Genomic DNA, 18,400 nt, shown 5'->3' with positions numbered 1-18,400 from the left:
GGTGATGATAAATGTAGTATTAACGGTAAGTTAATAATTTTTAGGACTCTACAAAATTATCGATCTTGTTTTACATTCCCATTTTAAATATTAAAAGCCGTTTCGGAAAGGTAGTGGGCCTTTAATGAACCGAGCATTGGCGAGCAAAAATTAATACCGATGAGATAGAAAAAAATGATATCTAAAATGAAATGAATACACATCTTAGATCGCACAACTAAAACAATCTGCATTTTGAAGAATCTCACGTCAAAATGTATTGCAAAAATGTAGTTGAGACCGACATTTTGTCCCGTCGTCCTCGAAATCATAACGTCACCTCATTTGTTTCACTTCATTGCTTTTATCATGAATTATACGAAAAACTCATATGGATGAAATTACTAGATACTAGGCGGGTATATATATAATACTACCTGCATTAGAGGATGACAATGTCTACTGTAATTAGGAAATCCCTTTTGTTATTGTTCTGTTTTTTCTTATTATTTTTCTTTTTTTTTCTTATTTCCACAAATCTTGTTAGCAGGATATCTAACGAACCAAACAAGGTACGACACTCAACTTTGGACACGTTATGTACGTACATGGGTTATAAACGTACGTTCGATTTTTTCACAAAAATGTTCAAGGTCAAGGTCACAGACGTAAGAAATAACACTTTTTCGAAAAAAATTTAAACGTTCATAACTTCATTACCGAATATTTAATATATATAAGCTTATGCAGGTTTATTAGCGCACTTAACTTCCATGAAGAGAAATATAGTGCATTATTGTGACATCACAATAGAGACAAAAACAAAACAAAACAAAACAAAAAAAAATTACTGTAATGATATGACCCTGTTCAATTTTTATGTCATTTAGCCTATAAGTTGTATTTCAAATTTCCTACATGCAATGTATATAACTACAAATGTAGTTATATGATTAACAAAACCTTACACCTGTGGCTATTTGATTTTTTTTATACATGTATAACTATATGTTTATCTAACTTCATTATCATAGTCACTCAAGTATAATGCTACTGTATATCCATCTGTTTTGTGTTGATAAATAATAACCTTTTTATTCACAGGAAAGACACCATCAGTTAGCAGACTGAAGTCAGCTGCTGTACCCAGCATCTTCTGTTGGACCCAGCCAGAGTCCAAGTCAGCTATTAACAGAAAGGAAAGGGCGGTGTTGCGTGAAAATACAAGAATCAACATTGATAATGTCTGTACCAAACAGTTGGAGCAACAGTTTAATGATTGTGTAGACCTGCAGGAAGAGGTGGTGTATGTGACAGAGAGTGACAGTGATACTGTGATATCTTCTGTAGGTAATGAAAATGTTGACAAATCTACACAGACACATACCGGTGCTTCAAAGATTCCTATGTTTTCTGTTGAACAATTCGCAAATGATGACACTACCATCCACTTCTACACAGGTTTAGAGTCTTACCTGAAGTTCATGTTTGTGTTGTCTATACTTGGACAAGCTGCCTATTGTTTGAAATATATATTTTTTCAGATTGACACTGTATCTGTAGAAGATCAATTTTTCATGACACTTATGAAGCTCAGGCGTTGCACAACAAACTTTGAGTTGTCCAAATTTTTTCAATATCTGAGTCTAGTGTGAAAAATATTGTATATACATGGATCATATTTATGTCCAAACAGTGGCAGGAAATTAACATTTGGCCATCTCGCAGTTTAGTGAGGTACTTTGCCCCATCTGACTTCAAAGCCAAGTTCCCAACAACTAGAGTTATAGTAGATGGCACCGAATGTCCCATTAAGAAGCCAAGAGCTCCAAAAGCTCAACAAGGTACATTTTCTACCTACAAGAACAGGAACACCATAAAGATTCTAGTGGGATCAACAACAGGTGGATTGGTTAACTATGTTTCAACTGCATACGGTGGGTGTACAAGTGACCATCAAATTGTTGAAAGATGTAGGCTTGTAAATATTTGTGATCCTGGAGACAGTGTGATGGCGGATAAAGGTTTTAACGTACAAGATCTTTTTTGCTAGAATGGATGTCACTGTGAACATACCAACCTTCTTCAAAAAAAGAAACAGAATTAATTCAAAAACACTTCTGCGAGATAGAAGAATCTCAAGTAAAAGAGTCCACATTGAAAGAGTGATTGGTCTTGGAAAAACATTTAAAATTCTAACAAATCCTCTTAACAGTACTGAGACTAAACTTTCATCACATATCACATTCTGCTGTTATATGCTTTGTAACTTCAAAACTTGTATCATTCCAAGAGATGCTTAAAGGTTTAATCTTCAATAAAATGTAACACACTTTCAGATGTTATGAAACCATTTTAATAAATTACAACAACAGTTCAATATAATAGCAGAATCTGCTATGAGCATGGATTGTACATTATATTCTGCATATAAATGACCATTTAGAACTTTAGGACCTGTGAATGTAATTTTAATTACATTATAACTACTACATCTTATGTATATACTTTAGGATCTGTGAATGTAATTTGTAATTACATTATAACTACTACATCTTATGTATATACTTTAGGATCTGTGAATGTAATTTGTAATTACATTATAACTACTACATCTTATGTATATACTTTAGGATCTGTGAATGTAATTTTAATTACATTATAACTACTACATCTTATGTATATACTTTAGGATCTGTGTTAATTTGTAATTACATTACTTTAGGACATGTGAATGTAATTTGTAATTACATTAAAACTACTATATCCTACATTACATGTAGTTAGCACTTGGTTTGAAGCATTTAAATGTCATTAGATTACAATAACTTTACTGAAAATCACATTTGGTACAATACATGTATGCCAATTATATGGTATGTATATAGTCTACCTGCCCAGTGTGGCCCATCAGAGTGTTACTCAGCTGATGCAACTCCTGTATCATTTCATGCACTTAATGGTATTTAAATACAGTATGTTCGATAGGTTTCCAAATCATACCAGTACCACAGGTTTTAGATATTAGAAGGAAAATGCCATACTGTCGTGCCGGAATCCATTGAGATCATGATTAGACAGACTCAGTTTGACAAGTTATACTGTATCAATAAAATTTAGAATACAAATTGATCTTTTTAAATGTGCATACCAAGTTGAAATGTTATAGAATTTTTTCTTCAACTACTGATGGTTCAAAATTAATCAGGCAGGTAATGTTATGATGTATAAATGTGTCAATCATGCAATACTGACAGTTATAAGGGCACTTGCCTGTTTCTATTACATGATTCATGTATACTAATTTTTGTACAGGTGCTGAAATTGTCACTTCTAATGGATAGATAAAAGTGATCATTATACACAAGTTGAATGAGTAGCAAAGTAATATTTTAAGAGTTTACAGCTGCTTTTGTTTGTTAAAGTTGTTTGTCAAAATTATTATATTTCTGATTTGATTAAGTTATCATAACATGATTAGTGTAAACAAAGTACCTTTCACAATTTTATTTTAACACTTTATTAAAAAGGGCCTTCTACCTTAGAGGTGACTCAAATAGTTGTATTGTAAATAGGTACGTACATTTATCATTGTTTTATCAATATCATATATTTTACTACAATCGTAGCTAAATTACTTCATTGACAGATTTGATTGATGTAACTGATAAATCATTAAATGGAATAGCTATAGATAGTAATTAATAAAATATTGCTTGGAATATGTACACACTGTTCATGTATTGTTTCTTACTTTTTACATAGTGATCGAGGCCAACTCTGATAATATCTGTGTTTCCTATTTAGTATTACCTTTAGTCATCAATACAATATCATTACCGGCAGATAGCCATAAATGGCTTATAAACCATATAATTTACTAACATATTGTACTTTATTTGCAGATACCTATGCTACAAGGCAGCTTATTTATTTCATATAATTATGAAATTTATATTTGTTTTGTACCAATAAGTTCTGTCTTTTCTTTGTGAAAACTAGCTATATGTATAAATGTCAAGTGCAGGCAGGAAAAATGATAGGGAACACAATATTATGTTAGCCTTACTGATCAAATGGTTTGTAGTACAGCATATCCAACAATGTTGGTTTGAAGTATTTGTGATAAAAGTTGGTTAACTTTTCAACCATGTCTGCTATGAAGGCATCATCTCTGAGAACTGACAGGTACTTAATATCAGTGATATTTAGATCATTTGCATGGCAGACAATAAGAGTACATTCCTTTAAGCTTGTACATAAGAGTTGACCCTGGATTTGAAAATAATAGTCATGGTTTGGGTCCAAAGTGTACCAACTTTCTGAAGTTTGTTTCAAATATGGTACAGTGAGAGAATTAATTGGTTTGTCTCTTGAAACATAAGGGCACTTAACTTCAATGATGGACTTGTCAGTTACTATACCATCTGGTGAAGATGACAGATGTGGAAAGTCCATGGACACAAACAATCCACAAGGTTTAACGATGCACCCTGTGTCACTCATGTATTTCTGTATAGCAAAGCTCTCATATTTGCGACCATGTTCTAACGGTGCTGTTTTAATGTCAGCAAAATGTGTTAAAGATCTAGCTAGCTTCACAAAATCAGTACGATCCGTCGCTTTACATATTCTTCCATACATGGATGATGGAAGATGGTGCATGCGTTCTTCTTTCCAAGCAACATTATTTATTTGATCCCGTGTGCGTTCTTCAATTGCATCTATTTTCTCTTGTGTTATGTTGAGTAAGTTGATTCTTTCAAGAAATCTATCTTGGGGTGTTAGTTTCAAATAATCATGGTCATGGGCAACAGCGAATGCATTGACAGGCTTAAATAACTGAAAAATGGGCATTTTGGATATGCCTGAAAAGTTTAAAACACTTATTTCTGAAATTATCTTCATATCCAGGATCATTTCTGAGGTGCTCTGGCCTTGGACCAAATCCAAATTTGTAAATTCATCAGCTCCAGGCATATTTATGTCCTGTGCCTTCAGAGGGCTTTGTGAAAACTCTGGAGCTTTTGGGTACACGTCTCCTCAATTTTAACATCTCTGTGTTTTTGAAACATAACTGAGGCATACAGTACAACACAGACATGTTAACAATGTGCACCTGGTCCCTCTCCTGCTGGGCAGTCACACTGCGCCTGCTGAATAGAACCATTTTTGTCAAATTGCACATCAACATCATATGTGACGCCTTACCTATATTCAGCATAGCAACTTGATGATACATAAGTAAAATCTTTGTCAGTAGATACTCTAAAATACCGGATGGTTCGCTCACTATACATTCTTTGTATTAGCATGTCTAGCTGCTTGTCATACTTGGCCAAATAAGTGGTAAGATCGTCTAGCGTGGTGCCAGAAAACACTGAATCACAGTTTACATCCAAGTATGATGAAGGATCAGGTGTGGTCATTAGGTACTCTGGGTCTAAATTTTCTGTCTTTCCAAAATTCTGATTTCTATCATAGTCAGCCAGTCTGTAAGAAATTTAGAATTTTGAATGACTTTTGAATAGGCATATCAAAGTATTTTTTTAATCTCTATTGACAGTTGCCTATTTGTATTAAATACGTAACAGATGCAAACTAAAATGTGTCAGAACCGGTTTCCGTTTGTACTTTGTAATACTTGTATAATTATAAATTATTAGTGGGATTGTAACAACAGGAGTTTGAAGTTTTGTCTGTAATGTATACTGATGCATACATGTATTCCCATATTTCTTATTATATCTATTATATATATGTGCTAAAGTGTATATATTATAGATAGAACTTCAAACTCCAGATCTCATGTTGTACAATATATGTGACTGCAATGTCTGACCGATTGAAGGCTTATGGTACATGTACAACACTAGACTAAAACTAGACAAAATTCTATATGATGTACATGTGTGGAACACTGTATACAGATATCAATTTTCATACTAGCAGCATAGAATGTTTCTCTATGTCCAGCAAGACATTCTGCTGCAGTAGATTCTACGTTATGATTATTCACGGAATCGGACATGACACTAGATGTTGTAACGGGTTAAATGTAACAATTTAATGGCTGTAAATTATAGCCTACCGGTTAAGAAATTCTTGTTTACGACCGGATACTCTAGCATTTCTCTTTCTCAACTCGGTTTTGAGCTCTTTAAGATTCCAATGCGCATATTTATCACACGATTGCGTCGATTCCATCGCGTCATTGAAAATCGCATCAATAGATCGTCAAGGTAAACATTAGAGAGTTCCAAAACTGCTGGACCGGGAACAGTGTCGCCACCTGGTCAAAATCAAGATGAGATAACCCACTATTGTTTGCCATACCAGCACCACAAAGGTTACAATCTTAATATTGAGCAATCAGACGGCTTTTATTTCGAAACATTGGCAACAATGTATTTAGAACTGTTACTATTTCATTCGGCATACCCCATAACCCACATGTACCAATTTTCATTAGCATCTAATAATATCTAAATTTCTACCAATCAGAGACCTCCATTTTGTTTCCATGGCAACCATTCTTGTAAAAAGTCATACCATGTTATTCACCATACCTAGTAACCTCTATATACCAATTTTTACTTAATTCTGACATCATTTAAATTTCAGCCAATCAGAGACCTCCGTTTTGTTACCATGGCAACCAATATTTTAAAACGTGTTACCATGATATATTGCGTCTAAACTTATTACCGCACACTAATTTTCACTTATATCGGACTCTGGGATCATAAACTGGAAATGTATAACTAGGTATACTAACAAAGAAGTGGTCCGTTGCTAATTAGATGCACTCTCTATTTTTGGGACAAAGAACGTCTTTATGATAAATTTGAAGTGGTAGATAGTTTTTGTTCTATCCTTCATTCAACATCTTATCTTAATGAAATGCATCCGATATCTTGAGATATTTTCATATTTTCACGCATTTTTCTCAATTTTTTTACGGAAATTCGATCCAGTTACATGTTTGAATACAAAAAAGGAGACTTTATTCTCATTTTCACATACAATTGTGGGACATATTAAAATTTTAAGCTTCCACTGTTCTAAATTTTTATTGGTTTTAATAAACAAATGAAATAATATCGAGTTTTTTAAGCGATTAAGCACGTACCTCTCTCATTTTTTTTGGGGGGTACGATTTTTCCGGAAGTAGATACCAAACAACCGGGGCCGGATCCCGTTACCATACAGTGAGATATACATGTAGGATATGATGAAATTATAGTCGTGCTAGATGGACATTTAAACCCCAAACCATCTGAGATAGCGAAGAGATTCCGTTTTCACACGTGTACGTGAACAGCGCCCCGGGGTAGATGTTATGAGCTATGTTGCAGAGTTACGCAAACTCTCAGTCCATTGTAATTTTGGAGACACTCCTCAAGTCACAATTTGAGATTTTTTTTGTGTGTGGTTTACGCCAGGAAGCATTTAATGTGACCGATCGCCAGGTGAAATATAGCCACGCCTCGTGCTCACAAACGCACGTGTTTCTATTCAATGTCGGAGCAAACATCGTAGCACACACAATACAAAATACGATTTTGACGGATCGCCAGCTGTCAATCAAACCGCACGTGACATGGAAACAGCTGTTTTGGACGCGGTTGAACTCCAACGCTCCCATATGACAAGTAAACTCCTGTCAACAAATTCAAGGCAATACACGGTATTAATAAGATGGACAACGGTAAGAACTTACATCGCAAAAAGGGAGATAAATCTTCCAGCTCTAAACGTTATTAGCCATGTTTTAGATGTGACAAACCTGACGATGACCCAGGTAAAAATGTACATGTAGATTCATATATACAATGTGACATTTTTAGAAAGGTAAAACAAATACCATTCGGTTCACGATTACTGGGTATACCACCGACACCAATGACTAGATATCCTTCCTTCTGTTAACTTAAAAATGTAAGTTCTACATGTAAATCATTTTTACCTGGGACGTTTATCTGTAAAATGAAAATTATACAGGTGAAGATATATATAAATATATCCGTCCGGATTTTTACTGGGTAAACCACAAATAAGAGGTTAAGAAAAGTCCTCATAATGGTTGTGTCAATGCAATAATTTTGTATTTTTACCTGTACATGTGCATTTTTTCCCTATAGAACAAAGATACCCTATAATCAATAGCTCTGTACCTGGTATAATTTTTCAAGTCTAATTTTCTATTTTGTTTATATTTCAGGTATGGAAACCCCCATAATATAAGAAGCAACACAGATGAGGCTACACAACATCTTTCCATATGATGAGACAGTATTAAATGCCTATAACCATAATATTTTTATTTCCAATTTAATACAAAATTTCTTTTGTTCAATTGTCGCAGCATTCAGCATTTAGCACAATAATTTGTGGAACATATTGTCATATACAAAAGTATATGAAGACGTGTATTGTCTCAACACAAAGATTAAATTAAAATGTGAAATTAAAAGTATGATTTTTAAGATAAAAAATTAGTTTATAAAAACTGGAATTGCCCTAAATCACTAAATGCTTGTTAATTTTCAGTAAATACATTACAGCACTGAATTAATATATCAATTTGTTCAAACACTTAAAGTTATAATACTGGGAATCAAATATAGACTATGCATGGTAATAGTAATAGGTACAGGCAATATATACATACATGTAAATTTATACTTGTAGGTACACTAATATAATACATGCAGGTAAACTGTATAATTGCATATTAAGTTTGATTAGTGGATAAAAAAATGCAATATAGGACCATATTTAAGACAAAGTGTCATAAACATAGACTAGTGATACAATTACAATTCTTAAAAGCTTCTTACAAGTTACAGATGAAAATAAATGATCCACGTTTGTACAATTAGGATACTTGCAAAATTGGAATATGAATTATCTATACATGTAAGTGTATACACAGGAGAATTGAATATTAAGACATGCTATGCACTGACCATATTTTGGTTGGTATATCAATATTGATTCCTAAACACAGTTTTCAAAATGCAGAATTTGTCATACCTGTTTAAGAATTTTTATATCTATATATTATATTTGATCAGTCTTTTTAAACTCCAGTTTTGAATAAAACTTTTCGGAATGTAATTTGGATCAAAAGATGGAAGAGAGAATCTGTTCCACTCCGAGCGGCCTTCTAAAATGAAAATGATTTAGATGTACATACTAACCTTGTTAATTCCTTTTGATGTCTGCATGTTTTAAATCCCCATGTCTTGTCTTAAATGATAAATTATAATAAAGATGATTGTTTGATTGTGTAATCAACTCCCTGGACATATTCAATGAGAGATCAAGTATGGTTTACTATCGATAAAAAATCAAATTAAATTTAAATTTATATTCTATCTATTGGAAATGCTTGCCGTTCTAACTCCTTGAGTGACACATCCATCAGAGTTTATACTAATGAATCTTTAATGGAAAAGACGATTTGAAGTTTCCATACAAATGATCTTCATACACACCGTTTAATACGAAATCTTACTAATTGTAACCAACACAGTTTACATATCCTGGCTATTGAGTTCCGGATCTCATTAAACGCTGAACCTGGTTACAAAGACTGATAGCAAACGCCGATATGTTCGCACACGTTGTGATACATGCGTCTATGGTAGTAAAAAGCACTTAATCCGGCGAAGCGTTTTTTTTAGGTGAAAATGGTACATCTGTTTATCTATGAAAACAGGTGGCGTTTCTGCGCTACCTAAAAGAGGATTCGTTATGAAATAGATTATTTTCGAAACTAATTATTTAGTGATACTCTTGACAAATTTAACGACGTTTACTATTGCCGAAAGCGAGATAGACAATGTAGCATTATAACAATTGCCAGTCGAATGGACTCACAACGGCACCCACTTGCTAACGTTCCGGCAGGACATAAACCATTTCGATGTAGGCAAATCGTCGTGAATCTAGACGATAGTTCGCGAAAATTTGTGGTTAAACGGTAAATTAATATTGTTTTTTTTCATTATTTTTTTTTTTTTTTTTTTTGAAACACAGTTAGATGCACTCTCTATTTTTGGGACAAAGAACGTCTTTATGATAAATTTGAAGTGGTAGATAGTTTTTGTTCTATCCTTCATTCAACATCTTATCTTAATGAAATGCATCCGATATCTTGAGATATTTTCATATTTTCACGCATTTTTCTCAATTTTTTTACGGAAATTCGATCCAGTTACATGTTTGAATACAAAAAAGGAGACTTATTCTCATTTTCACATACAATTGTGGGACATATTAAAATTTTAAGCTTCCACTGTTCTAAATTTTTATTGGTTTTAATAAACAAATGAAATAATATCGAGTTTTTTAAGCGATTAAGCACGTACCTCTCTCATTTTTTTTGGGGGGTACGATTTTTCCGGAAGTAGATACCAAACAACCGGGGCCGGATCCCGTTACCATACAGTGAGAGATATACATGTAGGATATGATGAAATTATAGTCGTGCTAGATGGACATTTAAACCCCAAACCATCTGAGATAGCGAAGAGATTCCGTTTTCACACGTGTACGTGAACAGCGCCCCGGGGTAGATGTTATGAGCTATGTTGCAGAGTTACGCAAACTCTCAGTCCATTGTAATTTTGGAGACACTCCTCAAGTCACAATTTGAGATTTTTTTTGTGTGTGGTTTACGCCAGGAAGCATTTAATGTGACCGATCGCCAGGTGAAATATAGCCACGCCTCGTGCTCACAAACGCACGTGTTTCTATTCAATGTCGGAGCAAACATCGTAGCACACACAATACAAAATACGATTTTGACGGATCGCCAGCTGTCAATCAAACCGCACGTGACATGGAAACAGCTGTTTTGGACGCGGTTGAACTCCAACGCTCCCATATGACAAGTAAACTCCTGTCAACAAATTCAAGGCAATACACGGTATTAATAAGATGGACAACGGTAAGAACTTACATCGCAAAAAGGGAGATAAATCTTCCAGCTCTAAACGTTATTAGCCATGTTTTAGATGTGACAAACCTGACGATGACCCAGGTAAAAATGTACTTGTAGATTCATATATACAATGTGTCGGTATTTTTCCAAGAAAGGACACATTCAGAAAGCCTCAATTCGGTATACGAGTTCCGTATACCACCGACCAATTTTAGCCTGTAGAGACAAAAACAGTTCGACATAATGGACGCCGTATTTGTTATGACGTGACATGTGAAGCTTACCGATATCCGTCCCGGATCCATGTAATAAACCCCCTGGGTATACAACAACAACAACATGATCAAATTAATGTTGTTGTTGAAATGGCAATTTGTTAATGTCGTAATCATCATATCAAAATATTGTTTGTCATACAAGTATTGTAATAATTGCTTTATATTTCTATTCAGCATTATAAATCAGATGCAACACAGATGGGGTACAAATCTTGCCATAGATGACACGAGCCTATACTATACAATACAATACAATACAATGCAATACAATTGAAAGTCGCATATTTCTTATAAATAGCATTAGCTCTTGTGAGCTATTATCGCGACAAACAAAAGTATATATGTATTGTTAACAACACAAAGATTAAATTAAAATGTGGAAAATCAAAAGATATAGGTTTGTATATATATCACAGAAATTAGAGGGGAAAACAGAAATGTCAGTTAAACATGAACACTCGAATTTGTACAAACACTGTGTTACTAAAGGTAGGGATTAAAACACTATCAGGTAAGTGTAATGTACATATATACTAACATAGCAAAAAGTAAAAATTGACAGATTATACACTAATATAGTATGAGTTAAAAGGAAGCATTTTAATTTGAGATCGTAAAAAGCAATATTAAGACCATATTATATAAAGACAAAGTGTCATAAACATAGACTAGTGATAAATAAACGAAAAAGCGTAAACATGACAAAGCTTTAGCAGATACATATAGTGTATACACAAGCTGCATAAAGAAAATATGTAAGTATACACAGGAGAAATTGAATCACAAGACAGTAAAGCATGACACGAGCGGTTATTTTGCAAAAGACAGACAAATGGCACACTGACAAATTTGGCCGTCCCAGGTGTTGATCAGTCTTTTAAACTCAGTTGAAAACTTTTCGGAATTCATTTGGAAGTCTGTCCCACATCCGAGCGGCCTTAAAAGAAAATGATTTATGACCATACTTAACCTTGTTAATTCTTTTGATGTCTGCTTTTCTGTCTTGTCTGAAATTATAATAAAGATGATTGTTTGATTGTTATCAAGCCCTGGACATATTCAGGAGAGATCTTGTTTACTATCGTAAAAATCAAATTAAATTAAATTTATATTCTATCTATTGGAATGCTGCGTTCTATCCTTGAGTGACACATCCATCATATTTATACTAATGAATCTTTAATGGAAAGACGATTGAAGTTTCTTAACAAAGTGATCTTCATAACACCGTTTAATTGAAAATCTTTACATTTTATTCCCTGGCAATACTGGCTTTGAGTCGATATTCGCTAACGTGTTCAAAGTTGATAGCAAACGCCGATAGGTCAGCAGCTGAATACTTCGGTCTATCAGAAAACAGCACTTAGATCGGGCCCAGAGTTGTTTAGGTGAATATATACATCTATTATCAAGAAAACAAGTTATTTTTTACAAAAACCTGAAAGGTCTTATTTCCCAATAGATTATTTCAAACTAATTTATTTTACTCGTACAAAAAACACGTACTTTGCGAACGAGTAGAAAATGCGAAATTTATTACCGGTATCATTTTCAATTCAAGGTTCCTCAGGACTTAAAATGGTTTCAAATCGTCGTGAAAATTTGATATTCGCGAAAAACAGTGGGTTTACGGTAATTAAATGATACTGAAGCTGGACGGGTACGGTTATAACTCGATATAACAGGGGTTACTATCACTGTTGTTATATCCAACTCTGGACTCTGCCATAGCATAACTGAAGGCTCGGTGTTTGGCAGCAAATGAGCAAGTAGTTTGTCCCTTTGACGTACTTCAAAAGGATTTTGAAGAGGTTGCACAATGAGAGGTTGTTGAATATTGAATTTATTTCACACGAGTCAGTTATTTTTTAAAGTTACAAAAGACACGAGCTTTAACGAGTGTCTTTTGTAAAAAAAATAACTTACGAGTGTGGAATAAATTCAATATTCAACAATTACGATTAGTGTGACCAAATTGGAATTGCGTCAAGCCTGAAGTCAAAGTGACCTCGTTTTAATATGATTGGTCCAAAAACATACGGTTTACTGAAAAACCTACTGGCCCCTATGGAACCAGCAGTTATAGGATATGATAAAATTATAGTCGTGCTAGATGGTCATTCAAATCCCAAACCATCTGGGATAGCGAAGAGATTCCGTTTTCACACACGTGTACGTGAACATCGCTCCGGGGTAGATGCTATGAACTATGTTGCAGAGTTACGTAAACTCTCAGTCCATTGTAACTTTGGAGACACTCTTCAAGTCACTATTGGAGATCTTTTTTGTTTGTTTGTGGTTTACGCCAGGAAGCCATTCAACGTAAACTTCTCGCAGAAAGTACCATCACGCTTGATACAGCCATTACAACAGTTATAGCCATGGAAACACACATGGGAAGTCCAACGCTCCCATATGACAAGTAAAAAGAAGGACCTGTTATACGACAAATATACTCAAGGACAATAACCACGAAAGAGGTACACCTGCCTCTAAAAGGACGGTACAACGGTAAGAAAAAATATCGCAAAAAGGGAGATAAATCTTCCAGCTCTAAACGTTATAATAGTATTAACATACCTTTATTTCACTATGAACGCGGAAAATGCAGTCAGATTTCCTCACTGTCGTTTTGCTTGTCCACTGAAATCTAGGTTAAACACGTTTGAGTGGATATTGTGTACCCCATACCCGGACCCGAACTGGAAACCCCATATACACAGTGCCTGTATACTAAAAGCTACAATATTAATGTGGTAACGGTAAAGTAAAACATTAGAGTCTCGACTTAAGTTAGATTCTTCAATTAATGATATGTGTATTTCAAATAAAGGTACTTCTAAGAACCTTAACCATGAAACTTAATTTATACAGAGTCTGGGTACAGAATTCGCGTGCAGTATTCGCTCAGTTGACATCATTGGTAAGCTAAGACTAGCTTGTGGAGATGTATTAAAGTTTCTTCAAACAATGACATTGTGTACTCCTAACGCGTACTATGGACTTCCGGTTGCTTAAAATAATGTATATACAGTCATTTCATTAATGTTGAAATCCTTTTCCGTTGTTAGGGGAACAGGAGATATATATATACATAATGTTACTTAATCTCATAGTAATGAGATACCGACACATATATAAGTGCCAGACACTGATAAAAACACTGATTAAAAAGTTTCCATGGATTTAGAATATCACAGGGTTTGCTGTCCATTCCTGTGAGTAATTTATTCACCCGATTTATACAATTTTGTCAGAAAGATGGTTGAAATTTTGCTGGGTGGTTTTTCCAGTACTTATTGAGTCTTGACTTGAAGGTGTTAAGAGATGGTGAACACACCACTTCCTCTGGTAGAGAATTCCAGATGTTGATAACTCTGTTGCTGAAGAAGTGGCCTGATTTTCCCAGTCTGAATTGCCTTTTATATAGTTTTCTGGAGTGCCCCCTTGTTGAAGTTCGTCCAATTTCATCGAATAGTGACTCAACGTTCAGTATGTCCAAATGATTTAGAATTTTGTAGGTTTGGATGATATCTGCGCGCTCTCTACGATATTGAAGTGTTGGTAGACTTAGACTCTTTAAGCGATCTTGGTAGGATAGATGCTTTAAACACGGTATCCTTTTTGTTGCTCGTCTTTGTACATTTTCAATGACGGTCATGTCTCTGACCAGGTGTGGTGAGGATACTGGTGTTGCGTATTCCACAATTGGACGAATAAGTGATTTATACAGTGCCAGGAACATTTGAGGACTCATATATGAGAATGATCTAAACATTAGACCGATGATTTTGTTGGCCTTTGAGCTTGACGAGTTGGCATGAATTGAGAACTGCAGGTTTTGGTCAATGTTCACTCCTAAATCCTTTTCCGACTCTACTTTTTGTACTGGTGTTGCGATGCCATCTTGACTAATAGTATAAACATGGTTTCCTTGAGATCTGCCTATCTCCAGGTATTTACATTTGGATGTATTAAGTTTCATTAGCCAGGTCTGTGTCCATTTACACATTTGGTCTATGTTGTGCTGCAGGTTTTGTCTATCATCCATATTGTTGATTTTAGAGTATAACTTTGTGTCGTCAGCAAAAAGTTTAATTGTACAGTTTAGCATGTCTGGCATGTCATTGACATAGATCAAGAAGAGGATTGGTCCTAGTACACTCCCCTGCGGTACTCCACTTGTAACTGGATGAGGTTCTGATGTTGCTCCATTTACCGTTACTCGTTGTGTCATGTTGTCGAGAAAGGCTTTGATCCATCCCAACAGTTTACCGTTGATTCCGTACTGTTTTAATTTATGGAGGAGGAATTTGTGCGAGACTTTGTCGAAAGCCTTGCTAAAGTCCAGGTAAATGACATCAACACTTTTTCCTGAATCTATGCTTCTGGTCCAGTTTTCCATGGATTCTAGTAACTGAGTGACACACGATTTTCCAGATCTGAAGCCATGTTGATGAGGAGTAAATAGGTTGTTGATATCCATATAAGCTACAATTTCATCCCTCACTATCCGTTGCATGATTTTTGATGGGACTGATGTTAAGCTAATTGGTCTGTAATTGCTAGGATCGTTTTTTGCTCCCTTTTTGAATAATGGAGTGACTATGGCTTCTTTCCATGCTGATGGTAATTTACAGTTTTGTAGGGACTTTTTAAAAATAATTTTCAAAGGTCCTTTTAGTTCTTCTGCTGCTTCGGTTATAAACTTTGGGTGAATGTTGTCAGGGCCAGGAGACTTGTTTGGGTTAATATTCTTAATGGCTTTTAGTACCTTTTCTTCTGTAATGTCTATGTTGACTATGTCGTCTTGTTGATGTCTTCGGGGAAAGGGAGGTAATTCGGCATCTTGGTCTTTGACAAATACACTTGCAAAGTAGTTGTTTAATGTATCAGCTGTTTCCTTGTTATTGGTTGATAGTTCGCCATTTGTTTTTTTTTATTTCTCCTATGGTTGATTTAACTCTGGATTTGGATTTGACATGAGACCAGAATAGTTTTGGGTTTGTTTTGATCTTCCCGGCAAGGTCCTTTTCGTAGTTGTATTTCGAGGATCGAATTTGTTTTGTAGCAATGTTTCTGGCAGATTTGTAAAGTATGAAGTTATCTTCTGTCTTACAATGTAAGTATTTAATCCAGCGACGGTTTTTAGCTCGGATGGCTGACTTGGCCTCGTGACTCAATTCACGGTTTTGAGGTTTGTTGGTGTTTCTCCCCTTACTCACTGGTATAAATTTCTCTATAATGTAGTTAAAATGAACAGTAAGGGAATTCCAAGCTACATCAACATCTTGGATTGAGTCTAAGCGATTACAGTCTATCTTGGCTAGGTTACTTTTTATCTCTGTGTACTGACCCTTGAAGAAATTTCGATGAGTTGAAGTTTGGTTCTCTAGAGGTGTTTCCTTGTAACAGTAAAGTCTAAACTGAAGACTTAGATGGTCACTTTTCCCCAGTCCTGATTCATAGGATATGTCTCGTATCATTTCTTCTTCGTTGGTAAAAATGAGGTCTAAAGTAGATGGAGTCTGATTTACTCGGTAACGTGTTGGACTAGTTACGTGTTGGATCAGGAAATTGTCACGTGTTGCTTCTAGGAATTTTGTTGCTGGGTTATTTAGGCCTGACAGTGATATCTGGTTTTTCCAATCAATCTCCTTGTAATTAAAGTCACCGAGTAGCAATATGTGTGAATAGCATTTTGTGTTTCCCAGACTGTCTATCAACTCGTTCAGATGTTTATTGTTGTCCTCTGGGCTGTTTGGGCTTCTATACACACAGCATATCAAAAGTTCATCTTTTTCGTTGAGTTTTACAGAGATTGTAGTATATTCTTGAAAAGGTATGTGCTGATCAGTTTTTTCAGCATTCAGTGTATCTCTGGTGTAGATTACTACTCCTCTGTGACTGACTGTTGAGATATTAGTTGTGTAGTTTCTCAGATGGTAGGAATCCTCGTCGAGATGAAGGCTTGTATGTTTTGGAAAAATTTCAGTTAAACAGATGATATCTGGCTTGTCATTTTCAATAATTTCTAATAGCTCCAATTTTTTGTCTGATGATAAGGTGTCAACATTTGAATAGAAGATTTTGATGTATTGCCTGTTGATTCTGATGGAAGTGTCTTGATTTGGTAAGGCGTTAAAATAGTTAAAACCTGAATCCTATGTTCTATCCACCACAGGTGATGTAGGTTGTTCTGTTGAGGGACTACACGATAGACGTGAATCAGAGTAGATTATGGTAGAGTCTTCGTTGTTTGTGTCGTCCATAATGGTATTGTAGTGGTATGCACTGTTATTCTGCATGCTTGATGCACTTTCATTTATTATTGGACTCAATGGGAGTTGCATCTGTTGTTTTGCTTTTTGCTGGGTTACCCTAGGTTGTTGCCGTTCCATATTTGGACTGGTGATACTCTGTGGATTTGCCCGTGGGGCATCTATGTTTGAGACTTGGGGAGTTCGGCCAGGATTATTGGCAGGCATTTTCAGCGAACTTGAGTCGGAGCATTCCCCAAACATCAGGTTACTACTGAATGTCCTGCCAAAATTTTCTACGTGAGGAACGATATGGCCCGAGTCGGAGCATTCCCCAAACATCGGGTTACATCTCGTCCTACGTAGAGCTGATTCTGTTGTATCTTCTTTTACTGAAGTTTGGTCACCCCGGTCTTGTAGTGCTTTTTTATCTTTTCTTTCCCTCCTTTGTTCTTGTGTTAGGTCTCGTGTTAAGATTACGCGGATTAGATTTTCTGGTACGGAGTCTTTTATTTGGCGTGCCTTCTCAAGCAGTGATTTTCTCTGTTTTTTTGTGTTCTAGGACAGCAACAAGTGGTCTGTTTTGTCCCTGTTTTCTTTTTCCCATCCGAAACTGGGCAACAATAGCGAGGTCGTCTGTTCCTAGTGATGAGGCAATAGTCTGTATTGTTCTTTCATCTTTCCGTTTGTTGTCCAGTGGGTCTTGACTGGTTTGCTCTGGAACGTTAAATAGGATGATGTTATTACTTTTGTTTTTCCTGTCCTCAAGTTCCTTATGCCTGGCATCTACCAAAGAAGTTACATTTGTTGCTAGGGTTGTCTGGATGTCGTGCTTGGCCTTGGTGATTTCGTTATGTACCAGCTGCGGAGTTTCTACTTCCAGTTTATTTACTCTCACGTCTATTTCTTTTAAACGTTTTTCGTTGGTA

The 18,400-nt window shown here is 35.3% G+C and overlaps 1 protein-coding gene and 1 pseudogene across 1 annotated transcript; one reads left to right on the top strand and one right to left on the bottom strand.

Annotated features, from left to right (window-relative positions):
* The first annotated feature begins 1,067 nt into the window (after positions 1-1,067).
* Positions 1,068-2,525, top strand: LOC138336463 (uncharacterized; annotated as a pseudogene).
* A 13,593-nt stretch (positions 2,526-16,118) lies between these two features.
* On the bottom strand, positions 16,119-17,813 carry LOC138336659 (uncharacterized). Its single transcript, XM_069286190.1, has 2 exons — positions 17,426-17,813; positions 16,119-17,266 (listed from the first exon to the last, which is right to left on the bottom strand). The coding sequence occupies exons 1-2, from the start codon at positions 17,811-17,813 to the stop codon at positions 16,119-16,121; spliced, it is 1,536 nt and encodes a 511-aa protein (XP_069142291.1).
* Between the last annotated feature and the right edge of the window lie 587 nt (positions 17,814-18,400).

The sequence above is a fragment of the Argopecten irradians genome, chromosome 12, assembly GCF_041381155.1.
Source record: "Argopecten irradians isolate NY chromosome 12, Ai_NY, whole genome shotgun sequence".
NCBI classification, from domain to species: Eukaryota; Metazoa; Mollusca; class Bivalvia; order Pectinida; family Pectinidae; genus Argopecten; species Argopecten irradians.
This window is presented reverse-complemented; position numbering and strand designations above follow the sequence as displayed.